Source organism: Pteropus medius, unplaced genomic scaffold (assembly GCF_902729225.1).
Source record: "Pteropus medius unplaced genomic scaffold, Ma_sr-lr_union100, whole genome shotgun sequence".
NCBI classification, from domain to species: Eukaryota; Metazoa; Chordata; class Mammalia; order Chiroptera; family Pteropodidae; genus Pteropus; species Pteropus medius.
Window position 1 is genome coordinate 6,987,295 of NW_024344371.1, and position 14,868 is coordinate 7,002,162.

General features: G+C 38.1%; 2 protein-coding genes across 4 annotated transcripts in view; one reads left to right on the forward strand and one right to left on the reverse strand.

Annotated features, from left to right (window-relative positions):
• PRKD1 (protein kinase D1) overlaps positions 1 to 8,044 on the reverse strand; it is a 277,719-nt gene extending 269,675 nt beyond the window's left edge. The window contains exon 1 of one of the 3 annotated variants that reach the window (XM_039870448.1): positions 7,681 to 8,044. In XM_039870448.1, the coding sequence (XP_039726382.1) occupies positions 7,681 to 7,947 (267 nt within the window). In that variant the 5' untranslated portion in view covers positions 7,948 to 8,044. The remainder of the gene's footprint in view (positions 1 to 7,680) is intronic. The other 2 variants (XM_039870449.1, XM_039870450.1) reach the window with 2 other exon arrangements.
• A 54-nt stretch (positions 8,045 to 8,098) lies between these two features.
• On the forward strand, positions 8,099 to 11,608 carry LOC120608598 (translation initiation factor IF-2-like). Its single transcript, XM_039870529.1, has 2 exons — positions 8,099 to 8,571; positions 8,825 to 11,608. Exons 1-2 carry the CDS (start codon positions 8,099 to 8,101, stop codon positions 9,105 to 9,107), a joined length of 756 nt encoding a protein of 251 aa, XP_039726463.1. The 3' UTR covers positions 9,108 to 11,608.
• Positions 11,609 to 14,868: the final 3,260 nt, after the last annotated feature.

A 14,868-nucleotide genomic window follows, 5' to 3' on the forward strand; every position in this document is an offset into this window, starting at 1 on the left:
AGGAAATAGACTCAGATCTTTACTTCACATATTTAATAATACCCTTTTAACTGGATTTGAACTATTATTTCTGTGACAAACTTAGTATAATTATCCTTGAACATAGAGTTGAAATGCGCAGGTCGACTTATACATGAATATTTATTTTAAAAAATAAATACTGTACATGTATTTTCTCTTCATATTTTCTTAATATTGTTATCTTTTCTCTAGCTTACTTTATTGTAAGAATACAGTATATAATTCATATGACATGTGTTAATCAACTGTTTATATTATCGGTAAGGCTTCTGGTCAACAGGAGGCTATTAGTGGTTAAGTTTTGGGAAAGTCAAAATTATACATGAATTTTCGACCTGCTTTAGGTAAGGTTTTATAGGGCTAGCATCAATAAGCCCCTCATTGTTCAAGGGGCAAATATATATTAAAGCAAGCTTCAATCGTCTTAAGGTATAACATTTCATATGTATGTCAATCCCTTCAACAATCTGAACCAATGAAAGGTACATATAAAATTTTTTAATCAAAACATACAAATTTCTTGCTAATAAAAAGCATATTTCTTTTATTAACAAGATAATATACTGCACTGTACTACAGTCTGCAGAGCCTTAGATTATCAATAATAACAATTATTATGCACATTCATGGATTTTGCTCACATTTTCATTAACACATTCATACTTCATTTTATGATATATATGTGGGGGGAAAGTGGCTTCGACAATTAGGGAGAGAGGCGTTCAGAAATTCTTGAAATTGTGCCTAAATACAAACAGTAAATTCAACAATTTCCTTATCAATCAGTGATTTAGTCAGAATAGAAGCCAATAAACCAGTGAAGAATATATATATATTTTTTCCTTTTAACCAAAATAAGTTGGACAAAATTCCTGCATGATTGCATATTTAAAAATCTAATCTTTGTATGTGCCAACATTGCTAAGCTGCTATATCAACTATCTAGCTTTAGCCAAATAAAACCTTTTTGAAACTTTGGAAAAAAACTTCTATACAGGAAACTGTAAATTTGGACAGGCATTACTGTGTCTCAATATGTGGTGTTTTTACACTAATTCTTACCTTTATAGCTATCTAAATTATACAATATTCCATAATGGCCATAGTGGCCATGTAATTAACACTTTTTAAAAAAATTATCTATTTTCTACGTAAGACTAGAAAGAATAAAAAACTGCATAATGTGAGTTTCTCTGATGCCAAGTTACTTCAAGTGATGCTGTCGGTTGTTAATGGTACAAAAATATTTGGTTGATGGTATCAGAGGAATTCCTGGAGAAATTTCACATATTCTTGTAGATGAAAAAGAATTTTGAACACATGTGAGCAAAATAACCATTTTCTCTATACCTAAATTCTATCAATAGAAAAACAAAAAATTGGTGCATTTTTTCGTTGTGTGTGTTGTTCTAACATACTCCAACATTAAGGAAAGATTTAAGAAACTGAAACTTCGTTTTCAAAATCTCTCTACCATATTGTTAGAAAAACTAAAATGTGAGCATTATCTTTAAAAATACCCTCTATATTTACCTCTATTTTCACATTTGGGCTTAGATTTTCCAGTCACTTTGGTTTTTAAGGTGACTATCAGAAATCAGAGGTCCAAAAAATTAGTTATCCTCAGCACACAGAAACAAAGCAAACTTGTTATGATCAACTCCTATGGAACTGCATTTTACCCACTTCTAATCCAATGTGAGTCCAGCCCTGCTATCTTGATTATTAGACTAGTTTCCTGGTATAGCTTGAGAGCTTATTCAATGATTACAGTCTAACACCACCGCACACACGCACACACGCATACACACACACACACACGGGCCATGCCCTTTGCACACCGCGCGTAATGGTATTTGCATGTGTTTCATATTATTGTCTATTCCACTCTTCTTTAAAAGATGGATAAATAGTTAATGATTGTGGTTGTCTAAAGGTTTTATAAATGAGGCACAGGCTTCCGTGAGAGTTAAGTGGTAGTTAGTGAAAAGATCTAGAAAAGACTTGTGATTGGCTTAGCCAAATTGCTAACTCAATTGTTCCTCAGTAAAACTGTCTCCCATCTCGATACAACATTTCTGTATGTGCACAACAAACTATATTATATTAGCTATTCATTAGATATAATGATTTCGCAAACCTCCCAGATGTTATCGTGACAGCAAGATGACATCATGACAGCAAAATGAGTGCTGTCCTCCTCAAATCAAGGGCTGACTTGCAAAAAAAAAAAAATCTTTTTATTTCACTCTTAAGGACCAGATTTGAGAATCGCTATGTTGCCAAATGTCGCATCATTACCTATTTTATTTCGCTTTTTTATCAAATGAAATATCATTCATATTACATGCAATTGAAAAGGAATTAAGTCAACTTCTTGTCAAAAATAATAAAAAGTGATATACTTTCATCAGTATATGTGTTTTTCATTTAGCAATAATCAAATTTAGGAATTCTGAGAGGTTGAGATTTGAGAGGCGGCTTCAAAATGTAACTATTCCTAAGATTGGCCCTGTTATAAAGGGCAGAGGAAAAATAATGTCACCTGGGCCTTACAGCCATATTACTTTTTAATGCTACAATTTTAATTACATACTGAGATAAGAATAAGATCATAAAGTACACATTTATTTTGTTAACAAAATTGCATGCTAGTTGGTGAAACCTTAAGATATCCATAATCCTATTTATTATGCACCTATTTACCAGGCAGTATATTTAGTCCTTTACGCTTATTATCCTGTATCTTCAAAGTATTCTTAGAGAAGTCACAACCATACATTCATAGGCTTACAAATTTGTTTGTATTGTCTAGTAGGATCATTAAAAGTCATTAAAAGTCATAAAATAATCTCATGAAAAAATAAAAAAGAATAATTAGCAAAATAAAGTTTTAAATTTCTCTTAATAGATATGACAGGTGTCTGGTTATACAAATACAGTCATCAAGTATGAGGCAAGTCTTCAAATTTTATTAATAATTTCCAGCCCCACACCTAGCATTAACCTCAACTCCTATGTATGCACACACTATAGCTTTCACAGAAAACTCTTTCAAATTGATCTCAATCCTGGATCTAAAGGCCCAAATTAATTCATATATTTGTCAAAACAGCCAATCATGTAATTCTTCACAGACCAAAGACTGTAAAACTAAATGCCTTTCATTCCTTGTGAAAACCATTAAACAGTACACAAACGTAAAAAGAGGTTGTCAGTTCTGTGTATTGATAGAAAAATAGAAAGTATAGTTTCTCTTTTGGATTACGAGATATATGAGTCCCCACTTTTTGTGGGACCTGCAATACAAAAATAGAAAACAATAATTCAGCATCTAGCACCTATATGTGGATAATTAGGCTTTTAAAAATGCTTTTCAAAGCACACTTAGACACTTAGATAATGTACAACAGATATATGTATATTATATATGTATGGGCTTATTGTACATGTTTTATATACACATATAAAACATAGGCATTACATATATACCAAAACATAATCCCATTATACTACTAAACTTGAAAAGAAATTAAAATTTTAAATATATGTTATTAAAGTTATATTACTTAAGTATCGCTTAATGCAATGACAAGTTCTATACTTCATCATTAAATCAGAAATCAACAGACATATGACAAATACAAGATTTGAATTAAAAATATACACCTAAGACCCAAACACCATCATTAGCTTAAAAGGACTTTGTTGTCACATGTATGCTGGGCTGCTAAAGCAGCTAATTACTTCCAGCTTTCTCAATCTGTGTAGAAGTAGAGTAGCTAAAATTAACAATAAAATTAAAATGACACTACAACTGTTAAGAAAACAATTTATAATTAAGAAAGTGAAACAACTACAAGCAGAGCAAAGCTGCTCTCAAACCAAAATGCTAAACTTTGTTGTTCCTTTAGTGAGCTATCTTCTACAAAATCTCACTCTTTAGTTTTCTTTGGTCAGACATAAGACTGTGCAAAGTGAAACTGTATGCCAGGAGTCTTATAGATGTTATTACTCCATTTAAGTAAATTCAAAAAGAAATATGAGTTGTCTTTCTAATAAGATACCAAAATATGAATGGACAGATAGACAGTGGTATTAACTGCATCCCACATTCCTAAATTAATATTGCTTGTTGAAAAAAAAGTGTAGTGTGTATGTGTGTGTGTAAGAGAGAGAGAGAGAGAGAGAGAGAGAGAGAGAGAGATGGAGAGGTGGTATATTATGAAACCAAAATAATTCTTCCTTTGGAATAGTTTCTTGCTTCAAAACAATTTCTTCTTAGTCTATATACTCAAGGTTCCTTTGATAGTAGAAGGTAACAGTGTTTCAAAGTGAGGTCAATTACTGTTATTTTTTCAATAACAATAATCAAGTACACTGAGTAACAGAATACACGTCTTTATATACAACCAGCCTTCAAGGTTACATGCTTGCAAAGTAAAGAAACAAACATAATATAAACATAACTTTGGCCTAATACTTCCAAAAATGAAGACATTAATTACATCTTACACATTCATACATTGTTAATACGAAAAGAAAGCGAGACTAGATTTTTCATCTAAACCTCAAGATAAAAGAAATAATTAAGTTATATAATTCAGTACATACTTAGTGAACATTTACTTAAAGTAAGAATATTTTAGAAGTACAAATAAAATTTTTCAAGTACAATCATATGTTTGGCACTTTTCAAATCTACATAATTAAAGAAAGAAAAACTATACTCTAAATTCTAAATAATAACAACTTAAAGATGTGTTTCACAAGGACAGGGTTCTCTCTTAATCAGCCCTGCACACTTCAGTTGCTCATCCCATAGAAACTATCCCACGAATTATGCTGAAATACAGTGAATTGTCAGCCAATATGTCCAAAGATTTAAGCTAGTCTGATCCCTGTTAGTATTTAGGGGACTCTCAAACATATCCTATGAACCCTCTTAACACATTATAAAACAACAAAGGAGAAGGACTCAGAAAATGAGACTCTCCTGCTGTAAGGTCAACATGACTCCAGTCTGTCTACATAGCAAACTGTAAACGACCTCAAACTCTCAGCTCTCTCCTAAAACATTCATCCCCTCCCTTCCTTCTCTTTCCTGTCATCCTTCCTCACTTTGCTACCTTCAGAAAGTACTTCAAGAGAACTTGAAATAAGGGACAAAAGATCTCCTCCCTCTCCCTTAACTCCACACTGACCATCTCTGCCAGTTCTACTGTCACAAAGCAGAGTTCTCTGCTGTCCTGTGATGGATATTCAGGCCTCTTAATCTTGTTTCTGCCTCAGCGATAATATACCTCAAGATAGATGACAGTAGATAGATGGAAATTTTCCTTTCCAAACCCAGTAAACATTTATTTAGAGTATCCTGTATATAAATAGCTCTAAATCCACATTTCTAAATCTACCTCTCCCTTTGCCACAAACCTTTAGAAAAAATTAAGAAATGCAAGTGTGATCTCACCTGCGCTATCCCAAGCAGTCAAACTTTTCAAACTCTTCTTTTAGAGACAGAAGACCTACTAGAGTAAATACAAAAGGAATGTGTCCCTCATTTAAATCAGTCACCAGGGCTGATGATTTTCCCTTTTTGGTGTTTCTCCAGGTCTCTTCCCCAGGCTTTGGCTCAGATCTCAATTAGCTCATGAGACTAAACTCCACTTTTCTTTCTGCCATAACATTTTTGGCATTCTAACACATCCTCCACATAGCAAATCCATCTTTCAGCTGTCCTTGGTTTGATACTCTATGTAGATTACTGAGGCTTCTGGTAATTTGAGTTCATTTTAATTCCAAGGCCTTTTCATAATTGTACTTTCTCTAAATACCCTAGTCACTATCCTCAGGCCTGCTGTCTTCTCCCTTTGCCCTCATATTGCTCCCTCCATATAATAACATCCCTCTTGTTAGGTACTGAGATAAATGGAATTCATTCACCATTCAAAATTCCAATCCATTCCAGAACCATACATACATGTTTCTCCTCATCCTAAACTCCATCAAGGGGTATGTGTGTGTTTTAAAGTTGATCAAAAAACAGCCTGTCCATATTAATCTGACCCACTTTGAATATTCCCTATAACTCTATCACTGGCTTTAGAATTTGGGTAAGTTAAAATTCTATGCAATTGTATTAGCTGTTTGAGAAATTTCATTATACATTGTTTATATGTTTATCCAGTATCTTTTAATTAACTGGTTTGAACTTTAATGGAGATTGCTGTAGACGACAACTTCCATTTAGGGAAGGCTTTCAGTGCCTAGGAGAGAGTTCCCGTTATCCAGCATTAGATGTTCATAACATTGATGATGAAGCAACATCCGACATGACTTGTACCAGAATTAGACAAAATATGTCATTTACATGCAAAAAATTGAGAGTCACTCCATTCAATAAATAAAAATCCTTAGCTCTCATTGTTATCTTAGCCTCTAGAACTTTTATAACTTCCTAGATTAGCGATTTTTCCCTGGGGCTTTTCCTAATATCCACAAGTGCCACAATTCGCAACACTCCCCGCTTAGCAAACTCTGTTCCAAGTAATTTAAAGCATTCATGATTTTTCAAGTGATCTTTATAAAGCAAGTCCTAACCAGTCCTCCAGGGGTGAAATTTATCACACTTAGACACCTCCGACTCTAATCCCTAAACCTTGACTGTTTACACTAAGTAAGTCGACTGCCGCCATGGTCCCCTCTTCTTTAAACTCTTATCACCCCCTTCCATGCAATCTCCCTCTGGATGTCTACAGGACAACTTGAAATTTAGAATTACGCTACTAACAGTTGTAGGCGGGCTGGGTCTATTCCCCGGGTGGCCTGGCCGAGAATAATGACCCCTTTTCCAACCCGCCTTTGATGGCCGCTGTCCAAAGTCCCACAGCCTCAAACCTAAGGGCACAGCCAGCCTTGGGGTGCTCATGGACAGCACCCTGACCCTTTAAAAGCCTGGGCCCCCACCTCGACGCCCCACTATTAGTGTCCCAGGGATTAAAAGCAAGAAGGCTGCAACTTTCAGATTGCATAGTTGAAAAATCTGCCCCCATGTTCTCGTAGAGGTGGGTAGTTGTGGTCTGGTCAGTTGTTTTCACAGCTGGCCAAGTCAATCATCCTCTCTTGAAAGCTTATTTGACAGGTGAGAAATTCCTCATCTCCAGACTATCCCAGGAACTCTTCAGCATCAATCAGAGCTAGGAGAGGGGCCTGAAGGGGATGGGGGTGGTGATGAGATCGTGCTGAGCGTGTCCCAGGGGAAAACTGGTGCAGGAAGGAGGATTCCGGCGCCAGAAATGTGCTAGTCCGGGGTCCAGCGGGGAAAGAGACGTGAGAGCCGGGAAGTCTTAAGGGTAGGGGAGAGGCGCGGCGAGAAAAGAGCAAGATACCTGGAAACGTCCTGAGAGGGCTGGAAATGGGCGAGGGGGATGCAGACAGGAGAGAAGTCGGGAATATCAGAAGACGGGGTAAGGGGAGACCTGGACTACAGGGAGTGCAGTGCCTGGGATGCGGCCGTCCGACCTCGGCGGGTGCCAGAGCCTTGCAGGAGCCCCCGTGCCGGGTCCAGGAGCCCCGTTCCCGGAAAGTTGGGGCGGCCGGGCGGGCAGCGCCCCCTGCCCGACGGGAAGGGGCCGGGCTCGGAGCCGCGCGCCACCTTACCTTCTGGTCGACGATGGAGCAAGCCATCTCGCGGACGTGCGCCAGGCTGTAGTCGCCGGACGAGTCCTGCAGCAGCAGCACCGGCTCGCGGCTCAGGCCGATCTGCAGATGGAACGAGATGCCCCCGGCCGGGGCGGCGGCGGGAGCCAGGAACGGCGCGGGGCCGGGCCCCGACCCCGGGACCAGCGCGGCGGCGGCCGCCGCCGCCGCCGCCGCCGCTGCGGGCAGCAGCGGGCTGGGCGGCCGCAGCACCGGAGGGGCGCTCATCGCTCGCCGCGCGGCCGAAAGTTTTGCTGCCGCCGAGCGGGAAGCTCCTTTCTCCGGGAGCCGAGGCGGAAAATGAAAACTTTCCGGAAAAGTCTGCGGGCGGGGGGAGGGCGCGGGGCCGAGGCGCGGGAAGGGGGCGGGAGGAGGGAAGATGGCCGAGGCGGGAGGACTGCGCCGCCGGGGGCGCGGGCGCCGCGCGAGGGAGGCGCCGCCGCCACCGCCGCCACCGTCGCCGAGGAGCCTCCGCCGCGGCGCACTCGCGGGGACGGGGCGGCGGGTCAGCGCGGCCCGGCGCCGGGCGGGGCGGGGCCGGGGGCGGGGCGGGGCGGGCGCTGCGGAGCCACCACCCGGCGGGCGCGGGAGTCGCAGGACGCGGCCGCAGGGTGCGGGGTCGCCGCCCTCTCGGCCTGAGCCTCACGCAGCCGCCGCAGGGCCGAGCCCAGGATGGGGGCCACCCCGCGGGCGCGGCGCACCTCTCCCTGCGGGGACTCCAGTCTCCGCTGGCCCGGCTGCCGGACTGCGGACGGACGGGACGGGGCGCACCTCCTCTGTCCCGCTGCCGGGTTCCCCGAGTCCCCTCCACTTCTTCCAAATGGCCGAGGACTGCGCACCTCTCCCAGCGAGGTGATCCGTGATGGACCAAAGAAAGACGAGCCCCGCTGTTCCCCTTGGGTCTTACCTTCGGAGCGTCAAGGGAGGATGAAAACAGCGGGTCCTCGGAAACCCATTTACATCCCGGCTCCTTCTGGGAGCCCTGGGGTTGGTTGCCAAAGAGGGTGGGAAGCCAATCCACGGAAATATATTTAAACTTGTCTCTACTTTTTTTTTTCGTCTCTCTGACACACCCTGATACCCAACCCCACCTACTGCACCGCAGCTCCCAAGGAAACCAGACAGACACAAGTGGCTGGATTCAGGAGGCGGCCTCTTTTGAAGGAAAAGGCATTGTCTGCATAAAGACCGGAGGAAAGTCTGATGCGGCTTCTTGCTCTTTACTTTATCCTCTGTGTCTGGAGCTTCTAGTTCTGGAGCCTCAGAAACTGTTTTCCTTCCTCTTCTATCACCCTAAAGTCTGCTTCGTAGGATTGGTACGCCCCGCTCCACCCAGCGCCACCACCATCACTAGCTCCACCATCAAGGTTGGGCACCATCCGCTCTAATTTTGATAGTGTTTCTTGTTGCTGCTTTATTTGGGCGCTGCCCAGTCTTTGAAGATGAATTCTAATCTGCTCCTCCCACCAGGGTGGACTTCATGGGTGTGTGACTGTGCAGGTGCACAGTGCCCAAACCTCAGAAATGCCACGTTGGGCATAATGCTCTGCCACAATGGTCTGCTGTCTATCACTGTCAAGAAATTTTTAATTTTTTCATTGTACAGTAGGCCGGACAAATTACGTACCCAGTCTTGCTGCCCATTTTTCCACTTCCCTAGCCCTTCCTCTTATACAAACACAGACACACATACCCAAGAAAACCATTGTGTATTTTTCTTTTGTATTTGGTTATATTTTATTTTGTTCTATTTTATTTATTTGTTCGTGTCTTGAACTCAGTTTCTGGCCTAGAACAGGGCATTATAAAGGTAGTTTTCTCTTACAGCCTTGTTCCCAGAGTCAGTAATGGAGCCTTGAATGTCCTCAACAATATTGTGTCATCCACTGATTTATTTTCTCTAGGTTTGATGGTATGGGAAGGCCTACCGTGTCCATTGGCATTTTACCTGCTCACTTACTTATGAAGTGGTTCTCTTCATCCATGGTAACGTATAATTTTCCTAACCAGGATCCGATAAGCTGGAAAAATGGTGGAATTATTCTTGATGCAGTGCCCTTTGGAATTCTCTAGGAAATTTTTCTAATGTCAGAAAAATGAATTTTATTTTCTTTCGAATTTGGAGTCAAGTCAATATGCCCACAATTTCCTACTACCAGAAAAAAAAAAAAAAGTTTGCTGGTCAGTTTACAAGATACTCACAAAAGCTAGTTTTGCTAGAGGTTCAGGAGAGTTGAAGACATTCATGTTTTGTAGATATCACGATGTATTAGGGCTTTCTCTGTGCCAGGCACTATACTGGCACCAATGTGCAGCTGTGAAGATGGACAATATCCCTACCATAACAAATCACATTAAAAAGGCAAAAAAATCGTTTCTGATAATAATAATTGCAATGAATAAAAATAATACGATAATAACGAGAATTTCTTGAGAGAAGGAAGATGGAGAAAGGGGCACTATTTTGAATGGGATGCAGGGATGAGAGAGGTTTTACCAAGTTTACATTTGAGCCCAAACCTGGATGTTGAGAGGAGCCAGCCTGAAGATCTGGGGGAATTACACTCTAAGCATAGGGAACAGCTAGTGCAAAGAGCCTAACACAGGAATGTACTTGGCATTTTCAAGGTACAGGAAAAGAGGGACAAGATGGGAGATGAACTCAGAACTGGTAGAAGCCAGATCACAAAGGGTCTTGAAAGCCATGGTAAAGAGTTTTTATTCTATTCTTGGTGCACTGCTGAAGCATTGAAGCATTTTAAGCCAGGGATTGATAAGATTTAATTAGCATTTTTTAAAAGATCACACTTTGGCCACTGTGTATAAGAGAAATGAGTCAAAGCTTATTGACAAAAAGTTAGGGAGGAAGCAAGTTTTGGGAGAAATATGATTTCTGCTTTGACCATATTGAGTTTGAGATGCCACTAGCCATTCAACCTAGAAATAATGACTAGAGGTTAATAGAGCCCAGAATTCAGGAAAGAGAGCAGAGCCAGGAATACATTTGGATAGAAATCCTCAGTGTGTAGACGTTTCAAAATGAGATTAGATGAGATCTCTAGAGAGAAGGGGCAGGAACTCAGATGCCCTACTTAGTAAGAAAATAAATGGTGTAAATAACTGCGTCTTATACTCTGATTTCTCAATAGTATGGAAAGTTCTTGTAGGGTGTTGGGAGTAATTCAGAAGGAAACAGGGGCAGAGGAGAGAATCTAAAGAAGCCTGGAGAATTAAAATTGCTTTTAATAAACATAAATTACTGAATGCAAAAGAGTGAATACAGAGAACCAAGAAGGGGAGGGTGGTGGGGGAGGAAATCTCAAAACCACTGAAGCGCTCCATAACAAGCAGAAAATTCCCATGGAGTTGGTTATTGCTGTTTCTACAGTAAGCACCTGAGATTTGACAGTTTGCCAACTGTTGCCCACTTTTGCTGAATGACAAGAGAATATACAGATACAACAGATAATACCTGAAAGAAACCTGGTATGTATCTCTGGTGACTTTGAAATTATACATAGAAAACTTGAAGGATTTGAGCGAATTCAGTGGTTTTAATCCCTTTTGGATGTTTAAACTTTGGAAAAGAAAAGAAGATATGGAAGCAAAGAGCCGCTTATATGATATTCATAGAATGGGATTTCATTTTTTTTTTTTAGCGTGGCTAACATTCCCGGAATAATGGACTTCTGGCATTGGCTGGGAGTATCATCTTAGAAAGAAAGTTCAATGTTCAATGCCCTAATCAAAACTCCCTGCAAAAGTGACTTGGGTATGTAGAAGTGTGCAGAGATACTGACAACGATTTTCAAAGATGAATGATAATCTCATAGGATGTTCTTCAAAAGAGGGTTGGATGTTGAAATAATTTGGGAAATAAATGCATATATTTTATGTTTATTGTATAGCTTGTGAATTAAATTATTTAAATTCTCAATATTAAATAACATATATAGGCACCAAGAAGTCCTCTACAAAAGTTTTATTTCATTTAACCCACTACATTCTAGACACATTTTTTTTTTTTACCTCAGATCTCCACTGGTTTTTTTCTTGTTGTTATTATTGTTGTTGTTGTTGTTGTTTTTATCATGTAGCATCTTAAATTTTCACAAATCTAGAGTTCCACAGAACAGACTTTGGAAAATGGAATACTATCCAACAAATATAAAAGAATTTAGGTTAAAAGTTGAAAGTAAAGAAAAATTCTCAGATAAATTAAAAGCAGTTCTTCTACTTTGAAGAAGAACATGAATGGCTAGAACAGAAGCATTCTGTTGGGAGTGTCTATTAATTCACAATTAATAATCAGAAAAAGGATTGAGAATAACCTCACTTGAATGGGATTCAGTCTAGAAGCACTATATGCTTTGTCCAGATGGAGAAAGAAAAGTAAATAGAAAAAAATGCAGTTCTATGGCTGAAAGGAACCTATCCCGTAGTACAACCATTTTATAGCCTAAGAAACTGAGGATCAAGAGAATTTATGTATCGATGTGGAAATCAGAAGTTTGAAGGAGAAAGTGAGGTCCCAGGATATCTTCCTTTTTATACAATTGAGCACTGCAAGTTGTAAGCACGAGAATAAAAATGATAGATGGACCATAGATAATTAACATATACAATACACATATTATATTGTTGTTTGTTTACTTAATAATGTTCTATAAGAGCAGTTTAAATAAGGATAATTTCCCAAAACTGGCACAACAGAAAAATAAGGTCCAAATGGAGATCAACCACATACACATCAATCAAAATCCTCTGCTAGAATCTGAGCATGTGACAAAATGTTGCCTTATCTTGTTGATAATTTCATGGAAAATAAAAGAGAAAAAAATGAACTTGAGAAGTTAATTTTCACCAAAAGAAAATTTGATTTATTCTTTAAGAAAGCAGATTTCCAAAATTCAAAGAAAACACAGGTATAATCCTAGAGTCAGAGACCTCAGGAGGCCCTCGAAGACAGGATTTCAAGTATACAATCACAAATGATCCAGATCCAGGTGAAGAATGGCTCAGACACCAGTGTGACTACACTTTAAGTTCTAGATGAGTACAGATCTGCAAAGAGAATGAACAAAAAGAGACCTTAGCTATATGAGCAAGAGTAAATAAAAATAAAGGTTATCCAAAGCAAAAAACAAAATGTACTAGCTATACGTGAGAGTGCCAAGTTTTTAAACACCCACTCTGAATATTTAACTTACATGCAATAATTGAATTCTTCATTTTAATTTTTAATTATGTGAGGTTAAACATTAATGTGCTGCTTATTGATCACTAATATGTCTTCTTTGAATATTATATTGTTACTTATGTTTTATGTTAAATATTTGTTTTCTGCTTATTAATGAATAAGAAATTTTTATATATAAATAATGATATTCCTTTGTTATTGATAAAAGGCAGATGCTTTTTGCCACAAACCTTTTAATTTGGGGGGGGGAGCTATAGCTTTCAAACTGCTTTATAAATGTCTTTTTATGCCTTTGTTTAGACTGTTTAGAAAGGTATTCCCTAATCTGAGATCAGAAAAATATCTACCTATGGTTTTTATTTTCCATTATTAGTTACTATTATTTTGTTTTTTAAGAACTTTAATCAACCTGGGAGTTATCTGAGTACATGTGTTGATTTCTAGACCTGTTTTTTCCTAAAAAGTCAATTGTCTCAGCTATTGGAGGACATTTTTATTTGCTTTTATATTTAACAAGGGGTAGAAGTGATAGATCCAGCTTCCAGTGTTTAGCTTTAAGTTGTAAAAAGTATCCTAACTTTTATTTTTCTAGTTTTTAAAGGCACGAATGAACTTTAAATTTTTTGTCCAAAATGTTGAAGCTTTTACTTTTCACACACATACAAAATACCTACATTTACATTTCTATTTTACATCTTTTTTTTTTTTTTTTTTTTTTGGTTAGACTTGATTCCCTAAACATCATTCCTTCCTGGACAGTAACAACTTTGACTCTGCTGTTCTAATAAGAATTAACATCTGCTGGCTCCAAGGTATCATAAAATTTGTTAAGGTCCCCTGTAGAAAATGGAATGAAGCACTTTTTCTTTGGACTGCAATATACTAAGCAAGAAAACTGTTGTTTAGAATTGACAACTCTAATTGTGCGAATTGGCTTTTATTAAACCCGACATTCAAATTCAGAAACCATTAACAGAAGCATATATATTTTTTATAAAGATGTAATTATTTTCATCCTGTTTTCAAGGCCCATTAGTTACACGGATATAAACTTTTCCTCCTTATTGGATCTTATTTGTTTTCATAGCTCAATATTTTTAAACTATGAATATCAAATACATCCATTAGTTGATAATATTTCATAACCTAATTTATTCCCTTTAGTATATGTCATTTTGTGAGACTTTACATTTTTTATCAGTACATTTTATAAAAGACTGACTAAATTTTGAAAAATTAATAAAAAAGAGTAAAGGAGGTACAATTAATCCAAAGTTATTTATTGGGTTCCTTCCTGGAAAAAAATATTTTTGAGATGAAATTTATTGTGTGGTTTCTAATGCTTGATTTGGAAAATGAACTTTTTAAGGGAAAGAATCTGGCAGATTTATTTCCTCATGACATAACCAGGAAAAATAGTTTTAATAGTTTAAGAAAAAATAATTTGCTTTTCTTGGCTTGGAAAAATTTTAAATGGCATTATTTCTAAAATTCACTTATTACTATAAAATTCATATTGCACTAGGATGAAAGCCTGCATATTAAAATGAAGTCATTTATATCGACTTAAAGCCAATATTTTATCTAGTTATCATGCTGCATTTTCTTTATTAATTCTTATCCTCAAATATAGAATTATAAAAATCATATTGTTGCAACCACAGTAAATATTTCCTACACTTTACTATTTTTAAATTGAATTTTTACACATTTGATCACATGCATTCAAACTGCCTCATACAGCTTTAAGTAGACTATTTACTTCTTAAATTAAATATTAATTTGATATTAATTTTAAATATATAATTTTTTAATATTTATGTGACATCATACATACTTTTTATGACTATATTTTGTTTTGTTCAATCGGTCATCCAGACCACCTAGGAAAAATGAAGACCTCATAAATAGAAAAAAGAAAAAAATCATTGTTTTAGATTTGTTTCAGA